This window comes from Rhinatrema bivittatum, chromosome 8 (assembly GCF_901001135.1).
Source record: "Rhinatrema bivittatum chromosome 8, aRhiBiv1.1, whole genome shotgun sequence".
NCBI classification, from domain to species: domain Eukaryota; kingdom Metazoa; phylum Chordata; class Amphibia; order Gymnophiona; family Rhinatrematidae; genus Rhinatrema; species Rhinatrema bivittatum.
Genome location: NC_042622.1, coordinates 182,313,381 through 182,330,028, shown reverse-complemented (window position 1 = coordinate 182,330,028; position 16,648 = coordinate 182,313,381). Strand labels below are relative to the sequence as shown.

The following is a 16,648-nucleotide window of genomic DNA, read 5'->3' as shown; positions in this document are numbered from 1 at the left end:
AGAAGGAGAACTCCCCCCCGGGGACAGAACCCCACCGAACCATGAGATGGTTCTTCACAAGGGAGGAGCTCCCAGATCTGGTCTCCCAATGCCTGGCGGAACTGGCGATTCCGGATTCAGAAACCCAGGGGGATCCAGAGGAGAACCCATTTCTGGAAGGCCTTCGACAGACCTCCCGTCATTTCCCGCTCTTGCGAGCCGCTCAACAGCTAATTGACCTGAAATGGAACACCCCAGAGTCTGCCTTTAAAGGGGGGCGGGCCTTGGCCAGCTTGTACCCTCTGGATCCAGCAACCAAAGACATGCTCGCTTGCCCTAGAGTGGGATGCCATGGTCTGCGCAGTCTCCAAGCGCACCACCATTCCGGTAGAGGGAGGAGTAGCACTCAAGGACACGCATGACCGGCGGCTGGAAGCCATGCTTAAACAGTCATTTGACGTGGCCGCTATGTCTCTTCAGATTGCGGCCTGCTGCACCGTGGTGACATGTGCCTGCTTATCCCAGGCCAGGAACTGCACCCCGGGAGATATCCTGGACCCAGCGCTATCCTTTCTAACGGACGCAGCCTCAGACCTCGTACGCACAGCGGCCAGAGGAGTATCATCGGCGGTGGCGGCCAGGAGACAGCTCTGGTTCAGAAGCTGGTCGGCCGACCCATCTTCCAAAACACGCCTCACAAGGATGCCCTTCAAAGGAACACTTCGGTTCGGCAGCGATTTAGAAAAGATGGCGGGCAAATGGGGCGAATCCCCAGTACCGCGCCTTCGGGAAGACAAGTCAAGGAGAGCCCAGCGACAGCCTTCCAGGGCCTCCAGAGGCAGAACCTCGCGGCGCTTCAACCCATACAGGAGCAGCTACCAGGCACCCCGCCCTTCAGGCAGGAACCAGTCCTTTCGGAACAAGCACAACAAAAGGGGAAACAGCTCGGGCACAGGGCCCGGCCGCGCTCTGCAATGAGAATCAGCCGACCCATCCAAGGGAAGCCGTAGGGGGCAGACTGGCCCTATTCTACCAAAGATGGGTCGAGATAACTTCAGACAAGTGGGTCCTAGCCATCATCCAGGAAGGGTACTTCCTGGACTTCATACGCACTCCCCCGGACAAGTTTGTGGAGTCCCCCTGCCACGACCCCACCAAAAAGGCGGCAGTGGAAGTTACACTGGCCAGGCTACTGACCCTCGAGGCCATAACTCCGGTACCTCCTCAGGAGATAAACTCTGGTCATTATTCCATATATTTTCTCGCTCCCAAGAAAGAGGGAACATTCTGACCAATCCTGGACCTCAAATCCGTAAACCAATACCTGAAGGTCCCCCGCTTCCGCATGGAAACCCTCGTGCCTATGGTGGACAAACATGGACAACTTGCTTACAGGCCTACCTTTCCAACAACCGGTTACGCAAGTGACATTAACTACAGATGCATCCACCTTCGGATGGGGAGCACACATTGCTCATCTGCAGACTCAAGGTACTTGGACAAAACTCAAAGCTACATTTCAGATAAATTTCCTAGAGCTTCGAGCTATACGTTATGCGCTGCATGCATTCAAGGACTGCCTTTCCCACAAGACTGTTCTGATACAAACAGACAACACAGTAGCCATGTGGTACATAAACAAGCAGGGAGGTACGGGCTCGTATCTCCTTTGTCAAGAAGCAGCACAGATTTGGGACTGGGCCCTAACACACTCAATGTTTCTCCAGGCCACTTATCTGGCAGGCATTCACAACATAGTGGCGGATCGCTTCAGTCGTCAATTCCAACCTCACGAGTGGTCTTGGATCCAGAAGTGGCAACCAAGATCTTTCAACATTGGGGGTCAACCAACAGTAGCCCTCTTTGCATCACAAGTGAATTACAAAGTGGACAATTTTTGCTCCCTGTACAAGCAGAGAAACCGCTTACCTAGGGATGCCTTTGCTCGCCACTGGAACTCAGGTCTTCTATACGCGTATCCTCTGATACCACTAATAACCAAAACCCTAGTGAAGCTACAACAGGACAAAGGGTCCATGAGACTCATAGCCCTATATTTGCCTTAACAAGTATGGTTTCCAATACTCCTCGACCTCTCCATCAGAGACCCAATTCGCCTGGGCACAGCACCCACTCTCATAAATCAGGATCAGGGTAGGTTGTGTCATCCCAACCTTCAATCCTTATCCCTCACGGCATGGATGTTGAAAGCTTGATTCTACAACCTCTCAATCTTTCAATTAATGTATCTCAAGTGCTTGTAGCTTCACGTAAACCCTCCACACGAAAGAACTATTGTGCTAAATGGAAAAGGTTTACCATGTGGTGCACACAAAACAGTGTCGACCCCTTTTCCTGCACTACATCATCTTTATTAGACTATCTATGGCGTCTCCAGACTTCATCTGTAATAGTACATTTAAGTGCAATCTCAGCTTATCACAATACCATCAGAGGTGCACCAATATCAGTGCAACCCCTCGTTAGTAGGTTTATATGAGATTTAATTCAACTTAGACCTCCACACCGACCACCGGTCACAGAATGGGACCTAAATCTGGTCTTAACAAGGCTCATGTGTTTTCCTTTTGAACCCATGGATTCCTGTGATGTTAAATTTCTCACTTGGAAGACAGTCTTCTTAATAGCCATCACATCTGCTAGAAGGGTTAGCGAGTTACAAGCACTTGTCACATACTCACCCTACACCAAATTCCTACATGACCGAGTGGTACTCAGTACACACCCAAAATTTCTCCCCAAGGTGGTTACGGAATTCCACTTGAATCAATCCATCATCTTGCCTACTTTCTTCCCAAAACCGCACTCTCACCAAGGGGAGAGGGCTTTACACAACTTGGACTGTAAGCGTGCACTTGCGTACTACTTAGATCGCACTACAGCCCATAGGAAATCCACCCAGCTCTTTGTTTGTTTTGATCAAAACAAACCTGGAAAAGCGGTGGGCAAGCAAACTCTATCTAATTGGCTTGCAGATTGTATACAATTTTGTTATGAAAAAGCAGGCCTTCCTCTCCAGGGGCGAGTAAAGGCTCACTCAGTAAGAGCAATGTCAATCTCAGTAGCACTCTTATCATTCAGTGCCAATAGCTGACATATGTAAAGCCGCAATATGGAGTTCTCTTCACACCTTTTGCGGCTCACTACTGTCTCAACAAGGAAGGACGACAAGATTCAGCTTATGGACAATCTGTCTTAAAGAACTTGTTTCCAGCATGATCCAACTCCTTCCACATCCAACCTTTCGTGATTTCAGGCTGCCTCATTTTTCCCAACAGTACGCCAGTTGTTGTGCCTGTTGCACAAGTTGTACACTGTTGGTCCAATACGAAGATGACTCAGCCTGTAGCTTGCTAATCCACCCATATGTGACAACTAGCATCCTGCTTGTCCTGGGATAAAGCAAAATTGCTTCCCTTGTAATAGGTGTTATCCCAGGACAGCAGGATGTAGTCCTCACGAAACCCACCCGCCACCCCGCAGAGTTGGGTCTGATACGTTTTATTATTTTATTTTTGGCTAACGCTCATTGCTACAAACGAGACTGAAGGGAGACCCCTGTGGCTCGAGGGATCATGGCATGCTGGGCATGCTCAGGATGTCAGTCAAAGGTTTCTAGAAACTTTGACAAAGTTTTCCGGGATAGGGCTCAGTCAGTGACGTCACCCATATGTGAGGACTACATCCTGCTGTCCTGGGATAACACCTATTACAAGGGAAGCAATTTTGCTTTCACCTTCCACTCCACATTACAACTTTTTAGTTCCAAGATTTCAGAATGTATTATCAGTTAATGGTTACCCTTATCAGTCTCAATTGCATGTTCACTGACTGGGTTATAAGTTAAAGAAATTTGAGTTACAGATAATGTTCTAAATTGCAAAACCACAAAGAAAAAAGGTGATTGCCCCAACCTTATAATAATCAAAAACAATAAATGATGGGGCAGTGAAGGGAACAGTTTGAGATTTCATTGCCCATCATTTGTCTTTGATTAATCAAAGTGACAAAACACCAATGGATTTTTTTTAAATTGAGCATATTTACCTAAAAGAGGAACATATGAGTCTTGGGCACAATGGATTTTTTTCGTTTTAATTTAGTATAACTGATTTGATCCAATACCTCAGTCTTTAAATATTTTATTCATGTAACAATTGAGTAGTAAAGGGCACCAACTCAGTATATATTAGTTTCTTATTTAAAATTTCTTTACAAGAATACATATAAAATCAAGCCAGATCAAGAAAAAATGAAATGCAGTGGATTAATGAGGCTAAAGAACTTTCTGATGGAAATTATTGTAAATGAAGTAGTAACATTATGTTTGAAAACATGCAACATAAGGTTAAAGACCGTTAATGACTGAGCTAGAATCTGATTTAAAAAATGATATTGATATCCTAGTATTTTAAGATTTGCAAGCTAGCTCATCTCTGAATTCACCTACAGAAAGTATTTTTCATGGATTTTATGCTTCTTGTTTGTATGACTGGAGCCTGGTTTCTTGACTGAAAGTTCACTAATGAAATCCAAAATGATGATCTTCTAGATTTTACCACATATATGGTGGGAATCTGGAATATTGTCCTGTTTGATGGGTGTAGGGGCTTGCAGTTTTACTGATTTTTGAATGGGAAAGAGACTTAACTATATTAGTCCTGTAAACACTGAGAACCTTGCCCAGCTATTTTGTAACTGAATTATGTACATTGTGTAGTAGACTTATCCAGGTTTATTTTCAAGAAATTTGTAAAATGGAAATGCATTTTAATTATTTGGAATTTATTTTCCTCAAAAGTTCTCTTGGATTGCTGATTGGCATAGCAAGTTCTTGTGTAATTTAACAGTCTAAAATTAGGCATGCATTATATACTAGAGTTCATTTCAGAAGTGAAATTAGTACCTATGGATGATTTCACATCACTCACACATTGTCTATACTCCTGCTGAGCAAATCAGCCTAGTTTAATTTTGTGATTAAACAGAGTGACGTGTTCAGGCTTCTCATTGCACAGTGTTTCATGTTTTTATGTGCATGACACAAATTAATGATACAAATGAAAAAGATATGGTAGTGGTAATAGGAGAGGTCAGATTGCATTCAGTTTACTGTAGAAAGGAAAACTTATTGTCTATCTTGTTTTGCAGCTTATGCTTCCAGATGGTATCACAATTGAAGTTATTGTGGTTAATGTAGTAAATGCAGGACACATGTTTGTACAGCAGCATACCCACCCCACATTTCATGCATTGCGCAGTCTGGACCAACAGATGTATCTATGTTATTCTCAAACTGGAATTCCAACCTTACCAACACCAGTAGAAGGCAAGTACTGCCTTTATGGTTTTTTTGTGGGGTTGGGGTTTGTTTGTTTTTGTTTTTTGCATTGGTTGTGGGCCATATAGAAAACTTGTTTACCCCCAAAATGTTCAGAATGCCAGTGTACTGAAGCTTGTTATCAGAATGTCTTACATATTGTGTTTTCTTAAAGTTCCTTACCTGGAAAGTGGTGTGTCTAGTTGCCATCACTTTGGGTAGAAGAATCTGTGAATTTCAAGCATTGGTTTATTACTCTCTGTACTTAGTTTTTCTACAGCAGTGATGCTTCTCACTCACCCAAGTTTCTGCCAAAAAGTAGCTTTGGTTTTTTATCTCCATTGAGCCTTCCTCTTCAACCAGTCAGACCAGTCCAGATGAACAGGTTATGCACACCAACCAGTAGATGGAGATCTGCTTGCTGATGTCCCTCCTTTATCTCCATGCTGACACCAGCCAGATAGTATTCTGTGTGGACAAGTATTCCATGCTGTGGACTATAACAGGAAGATTGCAGACGGCTCCTGAAGTGACAGACTGGTTCCCTCTCCCTCAGTTCAGTAAGATCTGTGATTGGACTGGGAACTTTTTTTTTATTTAAATTTTTATTGGCAATAACATTAAAAGTCATAAAATAAACCATAGCAGTGTCTTATAACATCAGTCATCAATATTCCTAACAGAAAATACATAAATTGCCTGTGCATTTTTGCTATCCCCCCTCGTCCCTCCCCCCCCCTCTTTCTGTCACATCGGATTGTGGTTATGGGTAGCTCTAGTCCATTAAAGTCCTTTGATCATGGCTTGTCTCTGGAGGCGTTCCATCTCTTAAGGGTCCCACGGTGTCCATCTTCAGCGGGTGTGCAGATACCTTCTCCTGGGATGAGAGTCCAAAGTTCTCTGATGAAGAAAGTCCTCTACCATCGTATAAACGGTTCCCATATTTTCATATGTTGGGCTACTTTATAGGTCTGCACAGCCCTCAGATAGTACCAGTAATGCACCGTTCATAATCTGTTAGTGACTGATTGCGCTGTAGATAGACACTCCTTACGCCAATGAGCAGCCAATTCCTGCCGGGCAGTGCACAAAATCTGGTGAACTAAGATTCTTGCAGATGGTTGCCACGATACAGAGTATGCCAAGAGCAAGTAGTTCTCAGGTTGAAAAGAGATTGTGATATCCAACATTTGCAGAATAGTGGTTGCCACTCATTTCTAATATATCACTACCTTGGGGCACTTCCACCAAATATGCAAGAAGGACCCCTCTTGGTTGCAACTCCTCCAGCAGTTAGAATCCTGAGATGGATAGATTTTATTTAATTTGATGGGTGTAAGATACCACCGAGACAATTTGTTTCAACAATGTTAGCTGAGATAGAGCTTTTGGTGATATTGGTAAAACATTGCTTCCGTTGGTTATTGGTCCACTGAAGGCCCAAATCTTGGACCCATGCAGATCGATGATGGGTGAGGTTCATAGGTTTGCTGCCCTAGCCAGGCATATATGCTGGAAATAACCCCTCAAGAGTCCGTTACTGTTAAACAGAGATTCTCAAAATTAGTCCTTGCCTGGAAGATGTTATCCTTGATAGCAGTATCCTGAAGACTATCATGCAGTTGGAGATAGTGATAGTATTCGCTGTCTGGTAGCCCATATGTTTGTAAGTTCGCAAAGGAAATTATTTTCGAGTCCACTATCAGTTGGCCACAATACTGTATCCCCCAATGGCTCCAAATATGAAACAAACCATTCATGTGAGCAAGTGAATGACCATCTTTATATATACCTATGGGTAATAATGGGGAAATTATCCCAGGACCCGCTAAAACATGTCAGCATTTATTCCAGAATTTTAAAGTTGTCCTTGTGAAAGGATTGTCAACCCCTCCTTCCCTATCTTTTGTTAGTAGCCCCCATATTTTATGGTACAAAGAATTCTCTCCACCGTCCACTTGCTCTATACAAGCCCATTGTTTTTGGGTCCGACCTGCAGACCAGTCTGGTATCACTCGGAGTTGCGCCGCCTGGTAATATTTTAAAAAATTTGGGACTGCCAGGCCTCCCGTATCTTTAGAGCGATAAGAGGACCTGGCGCGCAATGCACGGGGGCCTCCTACGCCATATAAAGCTAAATACCTTAGAATGTAACACCTTCAAAAACTTGGTCGGAATTTCTATGGGGGTAGCGTTTGAAATAAATACAGCCACCTCGGTAGCACGTTCATTTTTATAACAGCCACTCTCCCTAACCAGGAAAGCGTGTAGGGACACCAAATCTCTAGGTCTTTAGCCGTTTTAGCCAGCAGGGGAGCATAATCTAATGCAAAAAGTTGTTTCCAGTCCGCCCCCAGTTGTTTGCCCAAATACTTTATACTATTAGAAGATCATTTAAAAGGAAAGTGGTCTTTAAGGCTGACAGCCTGATCCTTTGGTAGCGAGACATTCAAAATTTCAGTTTTCGTCATATAAACTTTAAAGCCCGATATTGAACTAAATCTATCTAGTTCCCCAACCAGAATGGGTAACGTGAGGTTGGGGATGCGCAATGGAGAAAAGAATGTCGTCTGCGAATAATATCTTATATTGGGCTTCACCTATACCAATCCCTTTGATGTCTTCTGTCTAATGATTGCTGCCAGGGGCTCCATGTACAGAGCAAATAAAAGTGGAGAAAGGGGGCATCCTTCCTAGTACCTCTATCTAGATCAAATGTAGGGGAATAAGAACCATTAACCTTTATGCAGGCCTTAGGAGAGAAATACATAGCGGCCAACCAAGTCCTGAAATTATCCCCTAATCCAACTTTTCGCAATACACTAAACAGGAACCCCCAATGAACCTGAACAAACGCTTTCTCTGTGTCCACCACCATTAGTACAGCAGGGATCCGTTGCTGTCTGGCCTTCCACATCAGGTTAATGACCTTACGTAGATTATCCCCCGCCTGCCTACCTGGTATAAACCCCGATTGATCAAGATGTATTAACATCGGCAACACTTTGTTTAGTCTACTAGCTAAAATTTTTGCCAATATTTTTAAATCCAAATTGAGGAGGGAGATGGATCTATATGATCCACAGAGCGATTTATCTTTCCCCGGCTTAGGTAGTATAGTATTATCCCAGGACAAGCAGGATGCTAGTCCTCACATATGGGTAACATCAGTAATGGAACCCTATACGGAAGAACTTCTGTCAAAGTTTCTAGAAACTTTTGACTGGCACAGTGTGCCCACTGAGCATGCTCAGCATGCCATGATATTCCTGGCCACAGGGGTCTCCCTTCAGTCTTCTTTTTTCCGCGGAGCCGTTAGCCTCGCGGTTATTTGGAGTCCTATGAGGTGATTTTCACCACATAAAAAATTTAACAAAATTCATAGAAAAACTATAGAATCGCAGGGGTCTCCCGTTTTCACCATACGCGGTAAGTTTTTCTCTCAGTACTGTCCGATCCCGTACTGTCTATTTAGTTTCCAAGTCATCGACGGCTGTCCGACTTTGCCATGGCCTCGGGTTTTAAAAATGCCCGGTTTGCTCCCGAACGATGTCCATTACGGACCCACACTTAGTGTGTTATTTGCCTCAGCGAAAAACACGATGTTTTAACATGTACTAAGTGTGCCGAGATGACGCCGAAAGGCAGAAAACTCTGGATGGAGAAAATGGAGCATCTCTTTCGTTTACAACTGATGCCCTCCACGTCTACATCATCGCAGTCATCTCCGGCTGGAGCGACTTGTAAAGTTCTCCTTAAAAAGAAAAAACCAGATGAGGCGGGAGATAGACAGTCACCGACTCCGTCAAGGTCATCCATACACTCGATGTCGACCACCGAAAGTAAACAAAAACATCGACATCGGAGATCGCACGAGTCAGACACCGACCCGATATCCGGTAGTTGATCGAGAGACTCGGGGATCAGCACCAAAGAAACCTCAGGGACCAGACGTTTCACAGAGGCCTTCTATGCCGAGGCGATCCCCACCGATATCTGTGCCGGGAACCGTACCCCCACAGGGCCCTGTGGAGGTACCGGTATCGCCTTCGCTGCCCTCCCCCATAGCTGCTCTGGTTTCACCAGCTATGCGTGTGGAACTGGACGGATATATCCACCAGGCAGTACGGGATGCGCTCCTCGATACGATGCCAGCACGGACTCATCCATCGAGGCCATCGCTATCGTCAGTGCCACCGGTTCCATCGGCGCCACCTCCGATAACATTACCGGTACCTCCGCCATCGATGCCATCACCAACACATTCACTGATGATACCATCGATGCCAGTGCCAGATTTATCGATGCCAGTGCTGGATAATGGCAAAACTAGACACCCTTATCTGTGCCATTCCAACGAAACCTCTGGAAAAACCGATACCAACACCGATTGGGGAACAACCACCGATTCCAGAACCAATCCCGGGTCCATCAGGGATTCCACGCTCCCACCCACCAATATCACCATCTTTTCCATCAAAACCGGAACATTCATCGATGCCAAGAAGACTTAGACCTTCGACACCTCTTGGGTCCCATACCCCGGATACATGGCATGATAAAGATTCTGATACCTCCTCAGAAGAAATTCTTTCTGAACCATCTCCTCCAGAGGAAAGAAGAAAATCTCCTCCGGAAGACCTCTCATTCTCAAATTTTGTAAAGGATATGGCTGATACCATACCTTTTCAATTGCAAACTGAAGAAGATGCCAGGCAAAAGACCCTAGAGGTGCTCCAATTCTTGGATCCACCTAAGGAGGTTTTAGCCATTCCAGTGCATGAGGTTCTTACTGAACTATTACACAGATCATGGGAGCATCCCTGTTCCATACCTCCGGTAAACAAAAGGACTGATGCGACATATTTAGTCCAGCACACTCCTGGTTTCCATAAGACTCAGCTACCTCACCATTCAATGGTAGTTGAGTCAGCGCAAAAGAGATCAAGAAGACTGAAGACTCACTCTTCAACTCCACCAGGCAAGGATAACAGATTCCTAGACCACATTGGTAGAAAAATGTTTCAAGGGTCTATGTTGGTTTCCCAGATTGCGGCCTACCAATTATATATGACCCAATACCAACAAAACCTATGGAAACAAATACAAGACCTCTCCGAATCTCTCCCTCAACAGCTTCAAGAGTCCTTCTCATCCTTAGTTTGCAAGGGCCTAGAAGCCAGTAATCATGAGGTCAGTGCAGCATACGACTTTCGAAACTGCATCTAGAATGTCAGCCACCGGAATCAGTGCTTGAAGATGGGCCTGGCTCAAAGCATCTGATTTGAGGCCCGAGATACAGGACAAACTGGCTGATCTCCCTTGCCTGGGAGACAACTTGTTTGGAGATAAGGTAAAGGAAGCTGTTTCCCTCTTCAAAGAGCATTCAGAGACTCTGAAACAACTGTCCTCTGTGCCGCAGGAGTCTCAAACATCAAGGAGACTTCCAAGAAAAGAATCAAAACGCCCATACTATAGACCAAGGCGTTATCCTCTTCCTGCCTGTGGACGCTCATCTAGGCCAGCTCAAAGGTCACAACCTAGACAGCCAAGAGTAACTAGGCCTCAACCCCCTCCTCAGACAGCATCCACTTCGGGGTTTTGAACCGTATCCAGGGAACAGCAGTCTATCTCCCAATCCAACACCAGAATTACCAGTAGGGGGACGGATAACATTTTTTCACCACAATTGGTCATCCATCACCACAGACCAATGGGTACTCTCCATTACAACTCAAGGGTACCACTTGGATTTTCTCACTGTACCAAACGACACTCCTCCCACTGCGTCTTGGACAGCAAACAACCAATCCACACTTCTACAAACAGAATTATCCACCCTTCTGAGTGCCAGGGCCATGGAACCAGTTCCCCGGCCTCAGCGGGGCTGAGGATTCTACTCCCGTTACTTCCTCATTCCAAAGAAAACAGGAGGTCTACGTCCCATCCTAGATCTCAGAAATCTCAAATTTTTGAGAAGAAAAATTCAGGATGGTGTCTCTAGGAACCCTGTTACCTCTACTTCAAACAGGAGATTGGCTCTGTTTTCTGGATCTTCAAGATGCTTATGCTCACATTCCCATATTCCCTCCTCATCGAAAATACCTTCGATTCCTAGTGGGTACTCAACATTATCAATACAAAGTTCTACCATTCGGCCTTGCCTCAGCACCTCGGGTGTTCACAAAATGTCTAGCAGTTGCAGCAGCTCACTTGCACAAGCAGGGCGTGCATGTATTTCCTTATCTGGACAATTGGCTGATACGGAGTCCAACCAGACAAGGAGCTCTCAATTCTCTCAAACTTACAATAAATCTGCTCCACTCCTTGGGATTTCTCATCAATTACCAGAAATCCCACTGTATGCCGTATCACCTGTTGCAATTCATCGGAGCAGAATTGAACACCATAACGGCAAAGGCTTTTTTTCCAAAGGACCGTGCACAGACACTAGCTTCTTTAGCAAGTTCTCTACAAAGGAGCACACGAATAACAGCGCATCAATGTCTCACCCTATTGGGACACATGGCCTCCACAGTCCACGTCACTCCTATGGCCAGATTAGCCATGAGATTCACTCAATGGACACTCGAGCCAATGGATACAAGCCATTCAACCAATGTCTTACCCTATTCACATAATACAGGAGCTACTGCCTTTCGCGCCTATGGTGGACGAACATAAACAACTTGCTCAAGGGCCTGCCCTTTCAACAACTGGCTGCACAAGTAATGTTAACTACAGATGCATCCACCTCAGGCTGGGGAGCACACATTAGCCATTTACAGACACAAGGTGCTTGGACAAAACTCGAAGCTACATTTCAGATACATTTCCTAGAGCTTCGAGCTATACGTTATGTGCTACATGCATTCAAGGATTACCTTTCCCACAAGACTGTTGTGATCCAAACGGACAGCACAGTAGCCATGTGGTACATCAACAAACAAGGAGGTACGGGCTCATATCTCCTCTGTCAAGAAGCTGCACAGATTTGGGACTGGGTCCTGACACACTCAATATTTCTCCGGCCACTTATCTAGCAGGCATTCACAACGTAGTTGCAGATCGCCTCAGTCGTCAGTTCCAACCACACGAATGGTCTTTAGACCCCCTATTGTCAGCCAAGATATTCCAACGTTGGGGACAACCAACCATAGACCTCTTTGCGTCACATCTGAATCACAAAGTGCACAATTTCTGTTCTCTACACAAACAGAAGAATCAACCAGCCAAGGACGCATTTGCTCGCCCTTGGAACTCAGGCCTTCTATACGTGTATCCTCCGATACCGCTTATAACCAAAACTCTAGTGAAGCTACAACAGGACAGGGGAACCATGATTCTCATAGCTCCATACTGGCCTCAACAAGTATGGTTTCCCACACTTCTAGACCTCTCAGTCAGGGATCCAGTTCGTCTGGGAGTAGCTCCCACTCTCATAACTCAGGATCAAGGGCGGTTGCACCATCCCAACCTTCAATCCCTATCCCTGACAGCATGGATGTTGAAAGCTTGATTTTGCAACCACTCAATCTTCCACCCAATGTATCTCAAGTGCTTATAGCTTCACGTAAACCTTCAACACGAAAGAACTATTCTTCAAAATGGAAAAGGTTTACTTTGTGGTGCAGCCAAAAAAGTATTGATCCTTTCACCTGCCCCACTACTTCTTTACTAGACTACTTATACCATCTTTCAGACTCTGGTCTCCAGACTTCATCTGTAAGAGTACATTTAAGTGCAATCTCAGCTTATCACAACAAGATGGGGGCTGCACCTATATCATCACAACCTCTTGTCAGTAGATTTATGAGAGGGTTAACTCACATTAAACCACCAATTCGGCCACCAGTCACAGAATGGGACCTGAATCTGGTTTTAACAAGGCTCATGCGTTCTCCATTTGAACCCATGAATTCCTGTGATGTTAAATTTCTCACATGGAAGACTATCGTCCTCATAGCTATTACATCAGCTAGGAGGGTTAGTGAGTTACAAGCACTTGTCACGTACTCACCCTACACAAAATTCCTACATGACAGAGTGGTTCTCTGTACACATCCAAAATTCCTTCCCAAGGTAGTTACGGAATTCCACTTGAACTAATCCATAGTTTTACCCACATTCTTTCCAAGGCCTCATTCTCACCAAGGAGAACATGCCTTACACACCTTGGACTGTAAGCGTGCACTATCTTTCTATTTAAACCGCACTGCAGTCCACAGGAAATCAAATCAACTTTTTGTTTCCTATGATCCAAACAAACCTGGTAAAGCAGTGGGTAAACATACTCTATCCAATTGGCTAGCAGATTGCATAGAGTTTTGCTATAAAAAGGCAGGCCTTCCTCTCCAAGGGCGAGGAAAGGCACATTCAGTAAGAGCAATGTCAACCTCAGTAGCACGCTATCGTTCAGTGCCAGTCCTTGACATATGTAAAGCAGCAACATGGAGTTCTCTTCACACCTTTGCGGCCCACTACTGTCTCGACAAGGAAGGACGACAAGATTCAGCCTATGGGCAATCTGTCTTAAATAACTTGTTTCCAGCATAATCCAACTCCTTCCGCATCCAACCTTTCGTGATTTAAGGCTGCCTCATTTTTCCCAACAGTACACCAGTTGTGCCTGATGCACAAGTTGTACACTGTTGGTCAAATACAAGGATGACTCAGCCTGTAGCTTGCTAATCACCCATGTGTGAGGACTAGCATCCTGCTTGTCCTGGGATAAAGCAAAATTGCTTACCTTGTAATAGGTGTTATCCCAGGACAGCAGGATGTAGTGCTCACGAAATCCACCTGCCACCCCGCGGAGTTGGGTCCGATACGTTTTATTATTTTATTTTTGGCTAACGCAAATTGCTACAAAAGAGACTGAAGGGAGACCCCTGTGGCCAGGAATATCATGGCATGCTGAGCATGCTCAGTGGGCACACTGTGCCAGTCAAAAGTTTCTAGAAACTTTGACAGAAGTTTTTCCTTTTAGGGCTCCATTACTGATGTCACCCATATGTGAGGACTACATCCTGCTGTCCTGGGATAACACCTATTACAAGGTAAGCAATTTTGCTATACCTGCTAAATCCATAGAGGCCGGTAATGTTGGATTGCATAACAGATCATTATATACCAATTGTAAATAAGGTACAGGTAGGTCCCGGAATTTTTTATAGAAAAGACCAGAAAAGCCATTCAAGCCTGGAGCTATATGAGGTTTAAGCGTAGCTATTGCAGCAATAAATCTCCCCTTTGGTTATGGGCCCATCCATCGCTTTTGATTGTTCTTCAGTCAGGGACGGCAGCTCTACCCCATTTAAATAGGTAGTAATGCCACAATCTGAGATTGGATGATCATTGGTATATAATTCCTTATAAAACTGCACAAAGCACGTTCTAATACTTTTATTATCCAAGATATACTGACCTGATTTGTCTTTAACTTTTAAAATAGTACTCTGAGATATTTGCTGTTTTAATAGTCTCGCCAATAACTTACCCGGTTTGTTGCCCTCAAGAAAATAATTACCCCTAGATTTATCTAACTTACCAAGGATTTCTCCATCTAGAATTGTGCGTAACTCATTCCTCTTTTTATCCAATTCCCTAAGTGTCTGTCCACCCCCCCTTAGTCTTATTCTGCTCCTCCAAAATACTGATCTCTCTGGCAGATCTAAACGGTTTTGGTGTGCTGCTTTTTTAAGAGCTGACTCTTTAGCAATCAGCTTCCCTCTGATGACGGACTGGGAACTTTTACGAGCAGTTTGTGAAATGACAGCCCAGTGTTTTCTCCTTCAGTGGAGCACAGGTTGGCTCTAAGGAGGGTATTCAGATTGTTTGTTTCTGGCTGGGGGCTCGGGCTTTGGCTTTGACACCCCCCTCTCTTCCCTTCCCTTAACTGTTTCTCCCCCATTTATTTATTTATTTATTTTAAGTTTTTCTATACCGGCATTCGCGATAAATATCGCATCATGCCGGTTTACATTTAACAAGTATTTTCTCTTCCTCCATGGAAGAGAAAATACATTTAACATGTATTTTCTCTTCCTCCCTCTACATCTTAACTTGTCCAGCGTCACAAACACAAATACTGCCAAAAAAGGGATGAAGAGACTTTCGTTTCTTGTCTGGGACTATTATGGTCAGGGCCCTTCTAAATTATCTCCTATCTTAGAGAAGGCATATCAGGAAAGGGTTATCCAGTAGTGCACTTTTAATAGGGACATTCCTTGCCTAAACTGTACCCTTGCTAGTCTAGGAATGGAGGAGTCTAATTTTATTTAGGAGCACTTAATGATCGCCTTACAGATTAGGTAAATCTCTCCAAGCGATGTACAATAAAACAGAACTATTAAACCAAAGCAAAAGCTTGAACCAAAACATATAGATAATACTGTCAAAGCAGTCTAGAATTAACAGCTGGACAATGGTGACTGTGATGGAGTGGGAAGACACCTAACTTCTGAAGCCTTTGAGGAGTTGCATAATGGCAAGATGGATTCCTTTTTGAAGCAGGATGTGCAGCTGCTAGTGTGGCATTTCAGCTTGCAGCTGGTGGCAATTTCTGTACTATGGTCTAGGCTTGCATTGGCAATGCCTTCAGGGAGCACCACAAAGGATTTTGGGAGCAACATACCTGGCTAATGCCTCCTTAGTTCAATTTGTGCTGTGGCTAGGTGTATGGCTTCTATCTTGGGCGCTATTGCATGATTCTGTGTGTAGCATAATGATCCCAGAGGACCACTCCATGATTAATAGCTGTCTGTCCCTTCCTTAGCCTTAGCTGTTGCAGCTAGGAGGCAACTATGGTTGGTCAGCAATTTTCATCTCTAAATGGAATTTAACCAGGCTTCCTTTTAGGGGAGGGGGGGGGGGACCTTAGATAGGGAGGATTGCAAAGAGATAACATACAATTGCCATATGGGGTCAGGCTGAAGGTTGATTTGGTCCAGTAACCTGTTTTCAATAGTAGTCAATCCAGGACACAAGGATCCTTAAGTATGGAATGCTTCAACATTTCTGGGGCTCCTGGAAGACTGCTCTAGAACTGTTTTGCTTCCTCAGTAATTCTTCTGGAGATTCAGGCAGGGATGATCTTTGAGTGCCCAAAGGTCTTGTCCCCTTTTTTGGTGGGAGATTCTGCCTTCACTGCAAAATTCCCTGGCCTTGCACACCCAGTGCTGCATGTTCAATCCTTGCTGGCTCTGACAGCCAAAGACTTCCAGGTATTGTTCCCAAGGGCTCTGAGGTTCTTTTTTGGTAGTTTTCATGCCTTTCATACATCTAACAGTTGATTAGGGATGTCAGAAACTCATTTCTGCACCATAG

At 44.6% G+C, this 16,648-nt stretch overlaps 1 protein-coding gene across 2 annotated transcripts in view; it reads left to right on the top strand.

Annotated features, from left to right (window-relative positions):
• Window positions 1-16,648, top strand: part of AKAP1 (A-kinase anchoring protein 1) — a 214,352-nt gene that overhangs the window by 97,824 nt on the left and 99,880 nt on the right. For both annotated transcript variants that reach the window (XM_029611909.1, XM_029611908.1), the window contains exon 6: window positions 5,152-5,329. In XM_029611909.1, coding sequence (XP_029467769.1) covers window positions 5,152-5,329 — 178 coding nt within the window. The remainder of the gene's footprint in view (window positions 1-5,151; window positions 5,330-16,648) is intronic.